The sequence below is a fragment of the Saccostrea cucullata genome, unplaced genomic scaffold, assembly GCF_032062105.1.
Source record: "Saccostrea cucullata isolate Sc308-1 unplaced genomic scaffold, CSIRO_AGI_Scuc_v1 ctg369, whole genome shotgun sequence".
In the NCBI taxonomy this organism is placed as follows: domain Eukaryota; kingdom Metazoa; phylum Mollusca; class Bivalvia; order Ostreida; family Ostreidae; genus Saccostrea; species Saccostrea cuccullata.
The window spans coordinates 30935-45985 of NW_026922785.1; the positions used below are offsets into that span (position 1 = coordinate 30935).

A 15051-nucleotide genomic window follows, 5' to 3' on the forward strand; every position below is an offset into this window, starting at 1 on the left:
TTTTTTTTTGTAGAAATAAAGGAGGAAATAATTACCAGCCACTGTCCTTGACCTTTGTTTTGAAAATGGAATAGTACTGCATTTGTAGAAATAATGAAACTAGAAAACTTGGAACAGTGGAAATCTTTTGCAGTCTGATGTTTAAGGCCTTTTGTCCTAACTTTTTTCATCTAAAATTCAATGTGGCATAGGCAAAAGCTCTCGTTGGGAGTACATGCAAAGGATGATTGTGGAGCATCTTCCTCAGTCCTAAATCAGACTAACTTGACTAAGTGAAATTTTTGATTTTAAGAGGGCATGAATGGTGCAGGGTTCATTAGTAGAAAAGTACCTTCTATGACTTAAAGCTGAACACGATTTGTGAAAGAAATGTGTCGCCATTTTTGAGTTAGCTCGCGTGGCGAGCTACTCTTTGTTGATGCAGCCGTTTCAGAGCTGTAAAATTTTTCACGCATTCCTCAAGGTGATCCATATACACTAGATATGATAGTTCTAGCAAAAATGTTTTTATTTGAGTGATTGTATAAACTAGGAGGCAAAAACTGTATAAAATTTCATACTGTTACCTTATTTATGTCTTCATGCTTTTAAAGAATTTTTTGATTAAGTATTTAATTCAATTACTGTGTATGAATATATGTTCAACTTCAAGCATGTTAGGCGGATCTAATCTTCCCATCTGAAGTTTATGTATAATTGACCTAGAATACTCCCTAACAAAAACACCTGCTGCTCTCATTAACTGCAGCTAGTGTGCTTGAAAAATGTATTTTTAAAATCCAGATTTCCTGTGGGAATCTTTAAACTAATTACTCCATAACACTGACCACTTCAGCTAGTGTGCTTAAATTCATTATGGAATCCAGGTTTTTGCAGTGCTGCTTTTCACAATAATATGTACGGAAGCCTATTAGTGCCAACCTGTATATTTAAATTGAAAAGGCAATATACACGTTATTTTTTAACCGAACATAGAGACATATTATATTTAATCTCTTAAGATGCAAAATAAACTGAATATATTAAGGTATGGTGTCCAAATGTATGAAAAAAAGCTCAATTAACTCGAGCGAGTCAACTCGCAGGCCCTTCAGGCCTTTGATTGTTCGGATTCTTGCTATATCTGAAGACCCCTTTATATAGGGCTCGTCTTGGACACTGTTCAATTTAATCAGTGGACACTGGTGTAGATGGATGTATGCTATACAGCACTCTGTAGCGACAAAAATTGATGCTTCGTTTAATGCAGGGAAGTAAGATGCCAAAGAAACTTACAATTATAGTAGGACAGTGCAGTAAACAAACACGGATACATGTAACTGCAATAAAATGTAAACAAAGGTTATGCAAGGTAACCAGCACGATTGGAGTATAATGAGGAAAGGTGAAGGTGACAGGCGTTGTGTACCTCCACAATGGTGCACTGTAGCAACTGCTAATGTTGAAACTGCTTGATGATGGAAATATCAATATGAGTTGCAATTATTGCATTATAGTTGACATTCTCAACTGCTAATGCCAAATACCCTCTTGATGAAAGATATCGTTAAGAGTTGAGTGTCGACTATTATTGCAATAATTTAGCATCGTGTTGTAATGCATGATAGAATATTGTTAAGTAGCATTTTATCATTAGCAGTTACTACAGTGCTCTTTAATGTGGTAAATTTTTTGTTGAAGTAAATGATTTGGTCTGATCAAAGTATTTGTTTAAATGTTATGACATTATTCTGCTACTAGCAACACAAGTCTTACGTTACTGAAATGAAGATTTTATGAAGTTGGGAATGAAAGTGAGCCACTCCCTGCTTTTCTAAAGCTTGCACATTGCAATGAATCATTAATTAATCTTGTTTATTGTCAATATATATGACAGAAGAATATGTGTTTGTACTTGGAATATATGTAGACTGTCTGATTGGCTATTGCATTAATGAGATACAAAATAGGAATTAGAGACCTTAAATGTCAGCTGGATTACTCTTGTCAATTTGTGTTCCTGTATCAAAATATCTTGAAAATAAGTTATTTTAAACTGCATTTTTAATGAAGGAGGTCTGAAATTTTCTTCAAAAAAATTAGCCACAGAATATTACTACAAGGGAAAGCAAAAGCCAACTCCAAACAAGCTAAAAGTAAACAATATAAAATAAGAACATGCACATCAAGTAATTATATGAAGATTAATTTATTTCTACCTCTGAAAATTTGTTACAGACACAAAGAGCAAGAATAACAAAGATCTCAGTCATTTTTCTATATGTACAGATGATAACAAGTAAAAACAAAGAACATTATAAATATATTTCAAATACATGTATCACAAACAATATCACAGATCAAATTCTTTGTATCACAGCATTATTCCTCAAAATCCTATCATTAAATATTGACAAGCAGAGAGGAAAAAAAATTCAAAGGACAGAGAAAATATTTTGCAAGAATGGACATCAAAAAGTCGATAATCCATCTTTTGTCATTTTAAAAGGAAATAAATGTATTAAATTTGAAAGCTAAAAGTATACTTTTAGCATTTGTTAAATTCTTATATAAAATTGGAACATTAAAAAAAATGTAAAAGGACTAAAACAGAATCTGAGGGCGAATTTGTTTCTCAAAAACCGGGTTTTAGTTTTGAACCAGTTTTGTAAAACTGTTCATTTGTTCCACAAACTGGTTTTAAACCAGTTTAAACCCAGAACCGGTTTTCCATTTGTTTTTGCTGTAACTGAAACCAGTTCGTTAAACCAACCAAACCACCTCCGATGGTGGTTTATTTGGTTTACGAAAGAGCGGGAAGTATTCCAAAATGGCGGTGATGAAAGATATAGTGACTATTATAATAAAGAAAAAAGTTATAAATTATTGTTTTTTCGAGGACAAACAACTCTTTTGACTAAAATGTCACATTCTGATATTTGATGTTTTATATATAAGGCTTCAGAGAATGAATTAATGTTGCATATTGAAATAATGGTGTTTGTTCAATAATTATGAACAGAATATGTAAAAATTTTCCTTTTCAAAAACAAGTTTTGAATCATTTGGACAAACTTCAACATGCCTGGCAAACTGTAGAACATACTGTTACATGTGTAAAAACAGCTTAAATACTGGAAATCTAAAGAGTAATTATTTATACCCGAGTGTTTATCTTTCCATGTGTTTAAAACGTGGAAATTGTTCATTTGATTAATCTTTGAGGCATTCAAAATATAAAAGCTACACTTTTAACTCTAAGTAAGATAATCAAAGAATACAATACGTTATAATTTCTTGGATTTTTTTTATTTAGAAAAAGATTTTAACACATTTTTTGCATGTGTAATTTGGTTAATTGCTCTGCATCTTTTTGACGCCATCTTGTACAAACCATGTAAACTGTTCATTTGTTTTACCTAGGTAAACCGGATTGAAATTTAAACCAGTTTGAAAAACTAGTTTTAAACCTTAAACCAAAACCTGAACCAGTTTATGTGCAACAAATTCGCCCTATAATAAGCCAGCATAAAGTTTTATACCATAAGTATTCATGTTTTTTTTCAAATATACAATGTACATAATAATCCTTAGAAGTTACTATGTATGAAATGAAATTTAGGTGTTTAATGAAAAGAGATGTAAATCATGATCCTGAACTCTTAGAGTAAAGTTTTTTTTTGAGATGGTGTCTTTTGATTGTTACTTTTTCCAGTAATCGGCCCCCGTTCGTTTTTCACCAGTCAGTGTGGTGGAATAAGGAGGGGCCTGTTTCCGAATACTCGTAAAGGATTTTTCATTACAGAGAACTTCCTTAAGGTCATGTGTTTTAGTTTTTGGGGCGACTTTGGATTTATGTAACATGCAGGCTATTAAGATGATGACTGCTATCAACAGAAGGCCGCCAATCGCCGCGACCACTGCTATGATCGGGATAGCACTGTCTGTACCATCAGGGGATGAGATCTGAAGGGGAAAAAAATCATAATACAAGATTTACAATTAACAATTGAGTATTACAGTTTGAACAATTATATAGATTAAAAATTTGTATTTTATGCATTACTATACACATTTAATTTTTGAATTTTTTCCAGCTCAGGTGTTATGCTTTGTTTCATACAGATAATTTTTATGTATGTATTACGATGACGTACCACCCCGCACGAGACTCCGTAATATTTATTTCCGTCCACCGTCATGTAACCACTGAGAGTGAGGCTCTGTCCCACAAATACAAAGTCTGTGCCGTTCTGGATAGCGATGCACAAGTCGCTGATGGTCGATGTGACATTGACCTCATTACCTCCTAAGTTGAAGGTCACCATAATACTCCCTGAAAAGAAATAATGTAAACCCAAAGTAAATCACCAAATTCACAAGTTCAGCTTTCATACTGATTGCAACTTCAATATTTTGTATTTTGTACAAATAGAGATTTCCTAGTAAAAATCGAGCCTTACCTTTGTAAACTAATTTTGGTTCTGGTATGACATTGGTAAAGTTGTTAGCCACCCAGTTCAGGACCATAGCGGCTAAGTATTTGTTTCTGCTTTCTCCTACAATGCTATCATAATCTGCATCAAATTTGAGTCCTATCTCCTTCACCGTGTCTCTGGTTATCCCCTGTTGACTGATTCCCCTGACAACCACAATTTCCTGGAGCTCGATGTTATAATCAACTGGATTGGATGTTATGTTAAATCGGACAACATACACACCAGAGGTGAAGAATAACAAGTCATCAAATGTTGCCCGTCCAGAATTAGCATCAAATGTGGTGGTTTTAGGATTCATGATGATTGCATCATACATTTCACTCATTCCAATTTCTGCTGTAACTGTCCAAGAATGACCCTGAAAGAAAAAATCTGCTCTAGAAATTTGTAGGTGAAATGCAAAGTAATTACAAAGAGAGAGAAAAAATATCAATGTACAAGAATTGTAAGCGACTTGATTTTTCATCAGACCTTACCCTCCAGTCAATATCATTAACTTTTTCATCAGTTACTCTGTCTCTGAGCTCCAGTGTGATAGTAGCTGATGACCTCTCCACTATGATGGGGGGCTTTGACACAACAGCTCCCACAATAGGTCTTCCTGGTAGGGTGAAGGCCTGGGAGGCAATCATAAAGGGCTCTCCCACTTCTGGTTCAGTGACCGTGAAGTCAAGTATGTAGTCTGTACCAAAATGGGAGATAGCAAGGTCGGTGAAGGTAGCCATGCCATTGACAAACTGGACAGTTTTATTTCCCAGAAGAACAGCATCTGGATTTCCTGTGTTTTCCCGAATTGATGCGGTTATCTTCCATGTGTTCTCCTCTGCTCCCAGCATTGTGATTATCTCCCCCTTTAAATAAAAGAATATTGAAAATAATTAAAGGCTTCCATATTTAGACTTTTGTTCTGCTATTTAGAAAATAAATGTTTTTATTAGAATTATATACAATGATGAAACATGAACAAATGCTGATTTTAAGATGCTACGTACTATACTTATCTTACCTGGCTGTCCCTAACTTGGATCTTTGGTTGTTTTGTGAATGGAGTCCCTTCATGTAAAGGCTGGAGTTCCGTGTGGAATGTCATGTGATCTGCCTTCTGTATCACCACGTAGCCGTCCGAACCATCGCTTGCCATTTGTTGCCATTCGGGGCTGTCAGACGCCGGCATCTCTCTCGAGATGGAGACAGAAGTGCCGGAGCTCAAACCGAGCGTGTCCGTTGTAAAATTTGTCAGCTGTACTGCATTGATGAGATCAGTGTGTGTTTTCTGTAAATCGTCACTCGTCATGCTGCTAGAATCAACAGGAGAACCTGAAACACACAATAAAGCACAGAACTCCACATCAGTATCTGATCTGATTTAAAGATTTATATTTTCTTTATGTCTGAGGATAATTGCAAGTCATGCAAATAAACCAAAGGTGAAACTTTTAACTATAACTATATACTGTATATACTAATGAACTAATGTTAAACATTATACCTGGAGGGTTGCTGATTTCAATGGTAGCACCTTCAATATTTTCATCAGCATTCCTTCTCCTTCGTCTGTTTTGAGTTTCCCTTTGGATGTCTGTGACTCGGACAAAATTAGGATCAATATCCAGGAAGGCTGCCAGATTCATGATGATATTTTTACCGTAGAACTCATCGAGAGTCATCGCGGGGAACTGGAAGGAGACGATAACAGACTCCACCGTGATGATACTCACTGGCTTAGGTCCCTTGATGAGGAGGACCAGAATACCAGCATCTCTGTCATAGAAGTTAGACCCAGAGTTATCTACACAGGTGGCAGCACTGGGCTTAAATTTGTCTGGTTCCCCGACCGGGGGAGGATCATAAACAATGGTTTTTATGTCTCCAACATGTCTAGCATTTTTTGGCATGACATAAACATTATCGTGATACACGTCCAGACGCCAGGGCTGGGAGTACCAGATTGAGAGCTGGATACAGTCATTTTGTCCAACATCCAGCATCATAAAGCGAGAATTCTGAGGGGAGGTACCAGTGTAATGTATCAGATAATTCTCGTCTGAAATAGAGATATGATGCATATTCAAAGAAAAAAGTTAATTTTTTCAAAAGTCATTTGCGTAAATGTAATAATATCTTATAAATTCCCATATTTCATTGAAACATATTTTAAAATTATGGAAGGAATTTGTTTTGAAAGTAGGATAGGTGTTTGAAGTAAATTGCTTACTTAGAGAAACAATGGCCTGGAATGTAGAGAGTCTTTTTCTACAGGTGTACCCCATACACCAGCCATGATCTTGTGGGCCATTAATCAGGTCAAGGTAACCATTTCCCAGGATGGCGACAGGTGAGATTCGCCGTGTCTCTGTGTCTTTGTCCAGACTCTCTATGGTCAGTGTGTAGTGTTTAGAGTTAGGACACTTGTAGGCCTGCCATGAGGAGACATAGGTACAGCTGCCGTCTCTAATGATACCTGACAAAAGATAGAATAAAGATCATTAGTTACCTATAACACCTGTGTTCACCTACAGTAACAGAGAAACATCATACAGTTAAGATTAATTACCTTTATTGGGGGCCAATGTATTAATGTCAATTCTCTCCCCATCTAGAGTGGTCAGCATTTCCTTAGGCACCCTGTAGTCCCCTAGCCCGTACGCTGGGTCTCCATTCCACTGATACTCGGACTGAGGGATGACGGCGCCCGCCTGATCCAGGAAACTGCCATCTTTGTCAACCAGCAGGGCCTTTATCTTAGCGTCGCAAGCCATGTCCACACAGTCAGAAGGATTTATCTTCCTACAAGTAGTAAACTGGTACATTACTGTGAGGAATCACTTGTAATCAGTAAATAAACAGATTTACACCATCATCTCAATATTTAAACAAAGAAACCCACAAAAGACCATATACTCCAAGTTTTGAGAAATCAGAAAAAAATATCAGGTACACATGTGCAAAACAGCAAACTAATTCCATAGAGTTACAAAAAGCCTACCCTAATTCAGATCTGGGATAGAAGACCTTTGATTCTTCCTCCACACCTACCAACACCACATTGGATGTCTCCATCCTGTGGTTCCCGTCATCATTCTTAAAATTCGGGGCGATTACTATATCTCTTCCACCGGAGCAACGGGCACCAAATTTAGAGAAAGTAACACCTTCAACAAAACAAAGATTAATTAATGAACAGACATTTTCTTTCTAAAAAGCAAAAAAATATTTCTCTCACTTTGTAAATGTATCAATCTATAAATATATACCTGACACGTAGGCTCTTCCTCCGATTGCCTGGTAGGCCTTTATATCAGCCAATGGTTTCTCAGTAGCCTTGTTTCCTCCAGAAGAAAACGTTGGCATGGTAACTCCGAGTCTCCTTGACCCACTGTGGGCGCGGCTCTGCTTGCTGAGTTTGATGTTACAGTCATTGGCATTGGAGACATCATTAGTGCAGTCGAAGGCGTCTGATGTACCTATGATCAAGGAATCCTCGACTTTGGCAAATTTGTCTTCATACACATGTAGTACAGATGGAGGTCCAATAATGAACTGGAAGATGTTGACCCCATTATCTGCCGCCTTCACGCCTTTTATGACATTGTTTACCAGGTTGTTGTAGTATATTCCATAGTCCACGCTCTTCCATACTTCAAAGTTGTTTATTTGTACACAGTCCATACCAGCTGTATCAACAATTTTTAAAAAGTTTATAACAGGAGAACAACATGCAGAGTCATAAAGAGAATAATTTTCTGTCTTTATACTGTCAAACCCAGCAAAGCAACCACCTGTGTTAAGTCACTATCAATTTTATGTAACCATTAAATTTCTTTAGTCAGAATTTTACTAATTTGGATTACTTTCTATACATGTAATTCATATGCATATATACATCAAAATTTTCTAGAATGCACTCTCTGCTCTAAGAAACTACTTTTTATTTTAAAATTTCCCTAAAAAGGTCAGATAATAGGTCTGACTGTTTTATAAATTATACATTAATTTAATCAGTGTCACACTTATTTCATTTGCTGCACTGATTCAGTATGTAGCAGCTTTCTCCTTTACCTGGAATGGGAGTTTGTGACTGGATATTAGCCACCCCTATCAGTGTAGTATGAGCCACATTGCTTTCCCAGGCCGCTGCTTCACCACAATCCTCCCCTAATATGTTGTAACCAATCCTCTGAGCCCCTCCCACTGCATTATACGCCAACTCCACGTCTTTGGCATGGTTCAGATTGAAAGCACCATTGTATCGCACATTCATGGTTTCAAATCTACCATTAAAACACCCTTCCCATTGCACATTTGTGGCAAAGTTGTGAGATAACTTGGTTTTAGCACTGGTGGTCTCCAAGGCTGAAAAAAGTCAAATTACAAAACAAATAACAACTGGATGTATTTTGTCTAAATCAATAAATCTGTCGAAACAATCCATGTACCTACCAAACCACACTGAGTCTGCCATGACATTCCATTCCACTGGTAGCTTGTTGGTGCCATGTACAGTGATAGCGGGGGCAAAGCTTTTATGGAAGGAACAGCCCCTGACAGCTGATGGTTTAATGTTGCTGACTGTCCCGGCATCTGTAAAGGCCAGGGAAGCCCTGGAATCCCCGCGCTCCACATACCCCTCCTGTCCCGAGTACCGGAACTCCACATTACTGAGTCGGGCATACCCTGAAATTTAAAGTTAGCAATTCTCTAATATTGGTATTAAAACATCAAATAATATTACAATGTTGGGTATGTTTGAGAGTTTTCTTTAAAAACAGTGCTGGTACATTTAAAGCTTCTTTTCAAGAACTTGAATGAGGCAAGAGATACAAACTGAATACATACTGATGCCCTTGGAGAAATACTCAAACTTTTAGTTTATTTTCCTGTATAAATCTGACAGAATGATTTAGGTACCTATGTAAAGCTGTCCGTCTTTGACCATTCTGGACACCATCATTCTGGCTCCGAAGGCTTCGTCCTGAATGTCCGGGTAAACTGCTCCCTCAAAGCGAATGTTCCTCGTCAGTCTCCCCACCTCTGCAGCCATTGTTATTGTTTTACCGTTGGCAGTATGAGTGTGTGCTAAAAATCAACATTTGACTTATAATCATGCAATATTCCCCATAGTTTTGCTACAGTTGAACATTGGTATCTTGAACACTTATATCTCATGGATAATAAAAAGTAAATAAGAAGTTCCAGCTACTTAATATTCTTTAAGTCTTCAACCCTTGATATTGCAAATCAATCTTATCAATTTACATGTAAACATCAGTTATCATACAAACACTTACCAATGTGCTTATACTGCAATTGACCATCTAATGTAATGGTATTTCCAGAGACGACTGTGATAGTAAATCTCTCTACCTCCTCGGGTTTGTATCCTGTGGGGGCGATGATAATCTCGTCCCCTACCACCCAGTCTACAGTCGAGGCCAGGGTCAGCTGATTATCCCCAGGGTTCGCAGTCTGAGCGAGACGAGTCCAGGAATCATTTCTCTGTACACCGTGCATGTCAACTCCTCCAAAAGCAGCTGAAAATGAGAGAAAATTAAGTAAATGAATGCTGACTATGACCATGCACTGACAGTAGTTTTTTACCAAAGAAATCTACTAAAATGTACTGGTCTTGAAAAAAAATTTTAAAAGTGTTAATTTATTAGATTATAAAAGTTACTTATCTATTCCTAGGAAAACAAATGACTATTGAGAAATTTCGCACCCATACTATTTTTGTCCAGACACATAAACAAATAGTGATCCTGTAGTAAAATCATTTAAACATACATAAATCAGCCCTTCCAAATTAAAAACAATTTTCCTATTGCTTAATGCCACCATAAATTAGGAAACTTGAGTTTTAATTAATGAGCGATCCATAGGGCAAAGAGCTCACCTTATAGCTTTAGCACTGCTGTTTTTCTCAGATTTGTAAGATATCTTAATATTCTCATGAAAAATAATGATCTTATATTATGACCCCAGCCTAACTCTAACAAACTACAAGTTTCAAAATTCCTTATCATAAAAATTTACTGGTGTCCAGCACTGTCCACATACTAGTTCTGTGAGAACTTGGTGTGCTTACAAAACTCACCTAAAACTTTGGCCCCTATAGTAGGACCACTGTCTTGTTCATAATTCTCTGTCTGTTTATCACCCTCCAGGATAACCAGCACATTAGACAGGAAAGGTTTATCTGGCCATCCAATAATAAGTCGTCCACCATAAATTACAATGTATTTACACCGGATTTCAAAGTCTCTGTTTCCATTATTATCGTCTAATTCCAGCACACCATACAGAACCAGTTTTTCCATGCGTGGTATTGCAATGTCTCCTACCACCCATTGATCTGCGAAAAAAAATAACATGTACTATTTAAAGACAATTATCAGAGCAATGCTACAATTAATAACTCACAAGTATGGACAGAATAAAACATAGTATCCTTACATCACAATGAAGGGCCCTACCCTACCTTTTGGTATCTTGACACTGTCCCCATCCCTACCCTACCTTTTGGTATCTTGACACTGTCACCATCCACTGGCAGGTCGTATTCTCCATTTCCTTTATTCCCTCCCCATCCCTCCTCTGCATCTGCCCACGTCTCTTTCTCGGACCACAGCACAGCGTGGTCAGGACGAGACTCCTCGGGGGGAACAGTGTTGGGGTCAGGCGGGGGTTGACAGTTCGGGAAGAAGCACTTGTAAGCATTGAAGTTTACACTAACATGTTTATTTGTGGTGGGGTCATTGATTGATGGGTCATGTCCTCTAACTGAAAAGAAAATAATCAGTGTTTATGAAACATTTCTACAGAGTTTCTTTGAATCTATGTTTCTATAACACTGGTCTGTGTACTTTAAAAGTTAAAGGTCTTTTAAATTTTTTGGCCAATTAACATAAATCTTTATATCCAAACATACATATTCAAACTAAAAATATTTATTCTTATTAACAACAGTTAATGGAAAATCTGGCTAATTTTACATCCCAGGTTTAATCACGAGTCCATGATATACCTGGTAAGAATTTACCTATATACTGTAAGATGGTAGATTTATAATCCCAGTGACCATGACTGCTCGTAAGAGGATCTATGGCTGTATCAGGCTTTGGTGTATGGCTAGAACTCTGAAAAAACACACGGCTAGGTTGCTGGTCAAGGGACTGCCTAATTATCACATACTCATCCTTAGTCTGAAAATATTACAAAAGGCACTTCAATATTCTTCTGTATCAAATGAGACAATTCCTAATTACATATCATACTTCTTACATGTATTGTTAAATTCCAAGAAAAATAATTTTTTAACAAGTCTTATACATGTATCTACTTCATGATTTAGTTTTGAATTCTAAATCAACACTAGGAATAATTCAATTATTTAAATACATCTTAATCAGAAATACATTGACAATATTGAACAATGCTGCTCTGACTTGAACTATTAGTTACCTCAAAATTGTCGATTCTCCCTTGGTAGGAGAAGTTAGTAAATCCTGGATTATCTTGGAATTCCATTGTGTAATTTTCACCATCTAAGAAGACCATTAGCCAGCCCTGCTTGTGGGTGATTGCCTTAAATCGGAATGGCTGATTGGTGCTGCCATACTGATTGGTAAATATTGCGTTCTTGCCATCTAGAGACTTTGGAGCTTTGTTAAATGTAAACCTGTGGAATCTGAGATTATCTGGACAGACCACGGCTGCAATGGCACCTTGACTGAAGGCTGGAAATGATGTACAGGTTGATGGCAGAGTTTCAGAGGTGGGGAGGACAATTTTTCCTGCGTCTGGTGCTGAGGGACCATTAGCTATCAAGGAACCATCTAAATCTTTGAATAAAGCTTCCCATGCCCAGAAAAACTTCCCCCTGTTGGGTGAGTTGATAAAAGTCAGCCCCTCAGTGGTGTACAGGTAACCACCACAATTAACAGAACATGTTCCTGTGATTCTGGTCACACCAAATGCTGCCAAGTTATCGTCAAAATTGACAAACTGCACATTTTTAACATGGAAATTATATTTGTAAGGAAGTTTGATACCAAACTGGGTGCTTCCCTGTCCTGTACTAGTTAGCTCTGTGGCATGAGCAATAATCAATGAGTCTTCAATTACCTGACTTCCCTCTGCTACCATCTTGCCTTCATAACCAGCTTTTTCATTGTTCAAGAGAACAAAGTTTTTTAACCTAACTGACCCTCCTTCCACAATCTCGGCCCCTTTCTCACAATTCCATACAGTCAGGTTAGAAAACAAGGATTGCTGTGGTGTCTTAGAACCACAGCTCCCATCATCTTTTGGAGTAAATGTCTGAAACACCCACAGACCAAACCATCCATTGGAATGAACAGTATTGTTGAAGAATATATCAACAGGAACATTCTGTGGGCAGATGGAGGTGGTGAATGAAGGCCCGTCTGGATGCTTGTGCATCCTGTACCAGAAACCAAAGTGTGTGCCACCAGCAGCTGCATTATGCTGTACTGTGTTGTCAGGATTCGTTACCCAAAATGCAGCTGGAACATTATCGTCATTCTGCAAACTTGAACTTGCTTTCACTAACAACAGCAGGTTATACTGCAGGATGTTTCTCGTTTCTATCCCGTCCTCCAGGAACATGGCACCACCCATTGTATCGTACGCCACGTTATACTCCACTAGTACGTTGTGAGTGCCGTGAACATTGACGACACGGTTGAAGGACTTATGGAAGCTGCAGCCCCTGACATAGGACCCAGACATGTTGCCATTGATATGGAAGTGAACAGGGTAACGTCCTAAACGGAAAGCCTGCCCTACGTAATTGAATTCCACGTACTGGATGTGGGCTGCGACACTGCCCGTGTCTGGACTCGGAGCGTGAAGAATGACGTGGGCTCCAAACTGATCCGTGCCCATCTCCTCCCCAAACAAACCTTGGAAACACTTCCGCCTAGCAAACTCACCTGTAATGAACACATACAAGACTTGATAAATTATGAAACACTTCAAATTTTTTCATCTAAAGTAAAAAAAATTAAAGTATCAAATTAAAGTTAAGAATTGTCTCTCTTGCAAGTTCCATTCCAATAACAAACATTTTTTAAAATTGTTTGTTGTGCTCTCACTTTACTTCTTTTAATTTTCATCATGTAAAAATTTATTAAGAATACCAGAAGATAAAGTAGAATCTATCTAAACATATTAAAACAGAGTATAAGCAATTTTACCAGTGTCAAATCCATCTGGACATGCCTCAATAAGATCATTCCACACTTCGTTATTAGTCCCCTGGATGACAATATTTCGCGTGAGGAGCCCCACTTCTGCTCGCAGTTCTATGTCATGTTCGCCATACCTCGCTGTTACCCCGAGATGTTCATAGCCCAGTGGCTGGGTCAAGGTCAGAGTTATCCCGTCAGCGGAGACGGAACTAATCGTGCGCTGCTCTGTCTGTTGCTGGGTGTGTCTGTGACCTGTTGTTGCTATGACAATGACATCACCTGTCTTCCAGTCCACTGGGTGTGTCAGAACTATATCTGTAGCCCCGACAGCCGCTGTAGTCTGTAGTCGTGTCCAGGTCGTTACAACTCTTTGTCCTGTTCACAGAATACATACAAGCTATAACTTCTGTATGAAAGTTATTATATACTAAAGGATAAATGAAGTGAATGCAAAATTAGAATAAGAAATTTAGGTGACTGGTGTAAAACTTTCTGAAAAAAATATGAAATTAGCCCCTTCACGGTAACTGCGGTACTGCTCTTCTGCAGGGCAAATTAATAACGTTTGGCGGAGTTTTTGTTGATAGATAATTATATGACGTTTTTAAACAATTGCTTTTACGTCATATTTCACCAAAATCTATCATTTTGCCCTGCAAAAGAGCAGTACCGCAGTTATCGTGAAAGGGTCTATTCATCACACATTTCAACAGTCAGACCAAATTCAAAATGGCTGAATTTCCTCAGAATCAGGTCTACAAAAAAATTCTTAAGTTCTACATAGATGGTTGTAAACCTATGGTATGATTTACCATGTAATTCCAGTGATCCATTCCGCACTCCTATCATTTTTGTCCCATACACAGGTAGCTCCTTAGACCTTACATGTCCATGTAGAGTAATTTTGGCTTTATTTGGGAATGGTGCATCGCTACTTCCTACCTAAAATAAAATAAACAACATAATAAAAGATGGACTTCACATGCTTTATTTGGTTTACTTTTATCTATTTCATTCACCAGAATTTAGGCATTAAGGAGATAATGATCAGATTTACAAAATTAAAGCTTAGCCTGTTTTATTACCAAGCCATATATACTATAGATATTGGAATACTTACTTGTAACTTTCCTCCTTTAGTTATTAGAATTCTCTGGGCCTGAAGCTCAATGTCTTTTGTGTCAAAAACAAGATTGCCTCCTGCAATACAAAATGCAAATTGCAATGTTTCCAATAATATTATCCTAGCTGCAGTGTATGAAAAATTGATAATTATGAGAACCGACTTAAGTCACTGTCAATAACTCTAAATCTCAATGACAGCAGAATCAGTAAGTAGACAGTAATCTGGATTTCTATAA

The 15051-nt window shown here is 37.5% G+C and overlaps 1 protein-coding gene across 1 annotated transcript in view; it reads right to left on the bottom strand.

The window, feature by feature from the left end:
• Positions 1-2285: 2285 nt before the first annotated feature.
• The window catches only part of LOC134262465 (fibrocystin-L-like), a 45015-nt gene continuing 32249 nt past the window's right edge, over positions 2286-15051 (bottom strand). Inside the window, exons 34-54 of the mRNA XM_062744855.1 lie at positions 14811-14890; positions 14503-14632; positions 13697-14065; positions 11940-13432; positions 11518-11680; positions 10995-11258; positions 10573-10830; positions 9767-10009; positions 9387-9554; positions 8919-9152; positions 8538-8831; positions 7733-8152; positions 7465-7630; positions 7033-7265; positions 6694-6939; positions 5968-6522; positions 5485-5795; positions 4955-5329; positions 4443-4836; positions 4137-4315; positions 2286-3945 (exon numbers count right to left, since the gene is read on the bottom strand). Of these exons, the coding sequence (XP_062600839.1) occupies positions 3682-3945; positions 4137-4315; positions 4443-4836; positions 4955-5329; positions 5485-5795; positions 5968-6522; positions 6694-6939; positions 7033-7265; positions 7465-7630; positions 7733-8152; positions 8538-8831; positions 8919-9152; positions 9387-9554; positions 9767-10009; positions 10573-10830; positions 10995-11258; positions 11518-11680; positions 11940-13432; positions 13697-14065; positions 14503-14632; positions 14811-14890 (6839 nt within the window). The 3' untranslated portion in view covers positions 2286-3681. The remainder of the gene's footprint in view (positions 3946-4136; positions 4316-4442; positions 4837-4954; positions 5330-5484; positions 5796-5967; positions 6523-6693; positions 6940-7032; positions 7266-7464; positions 7631-7732; positions 8153-8537; positions 8832-8918; positions 9153-9386; positions 9555-9766; positions 10010-10572; positions 10831-10994; positions 11259-11517; positions 11681-11939; positions 13433-13696; positions 14066-14502; positions 14633-14810; positions 14891-15051) is intronic.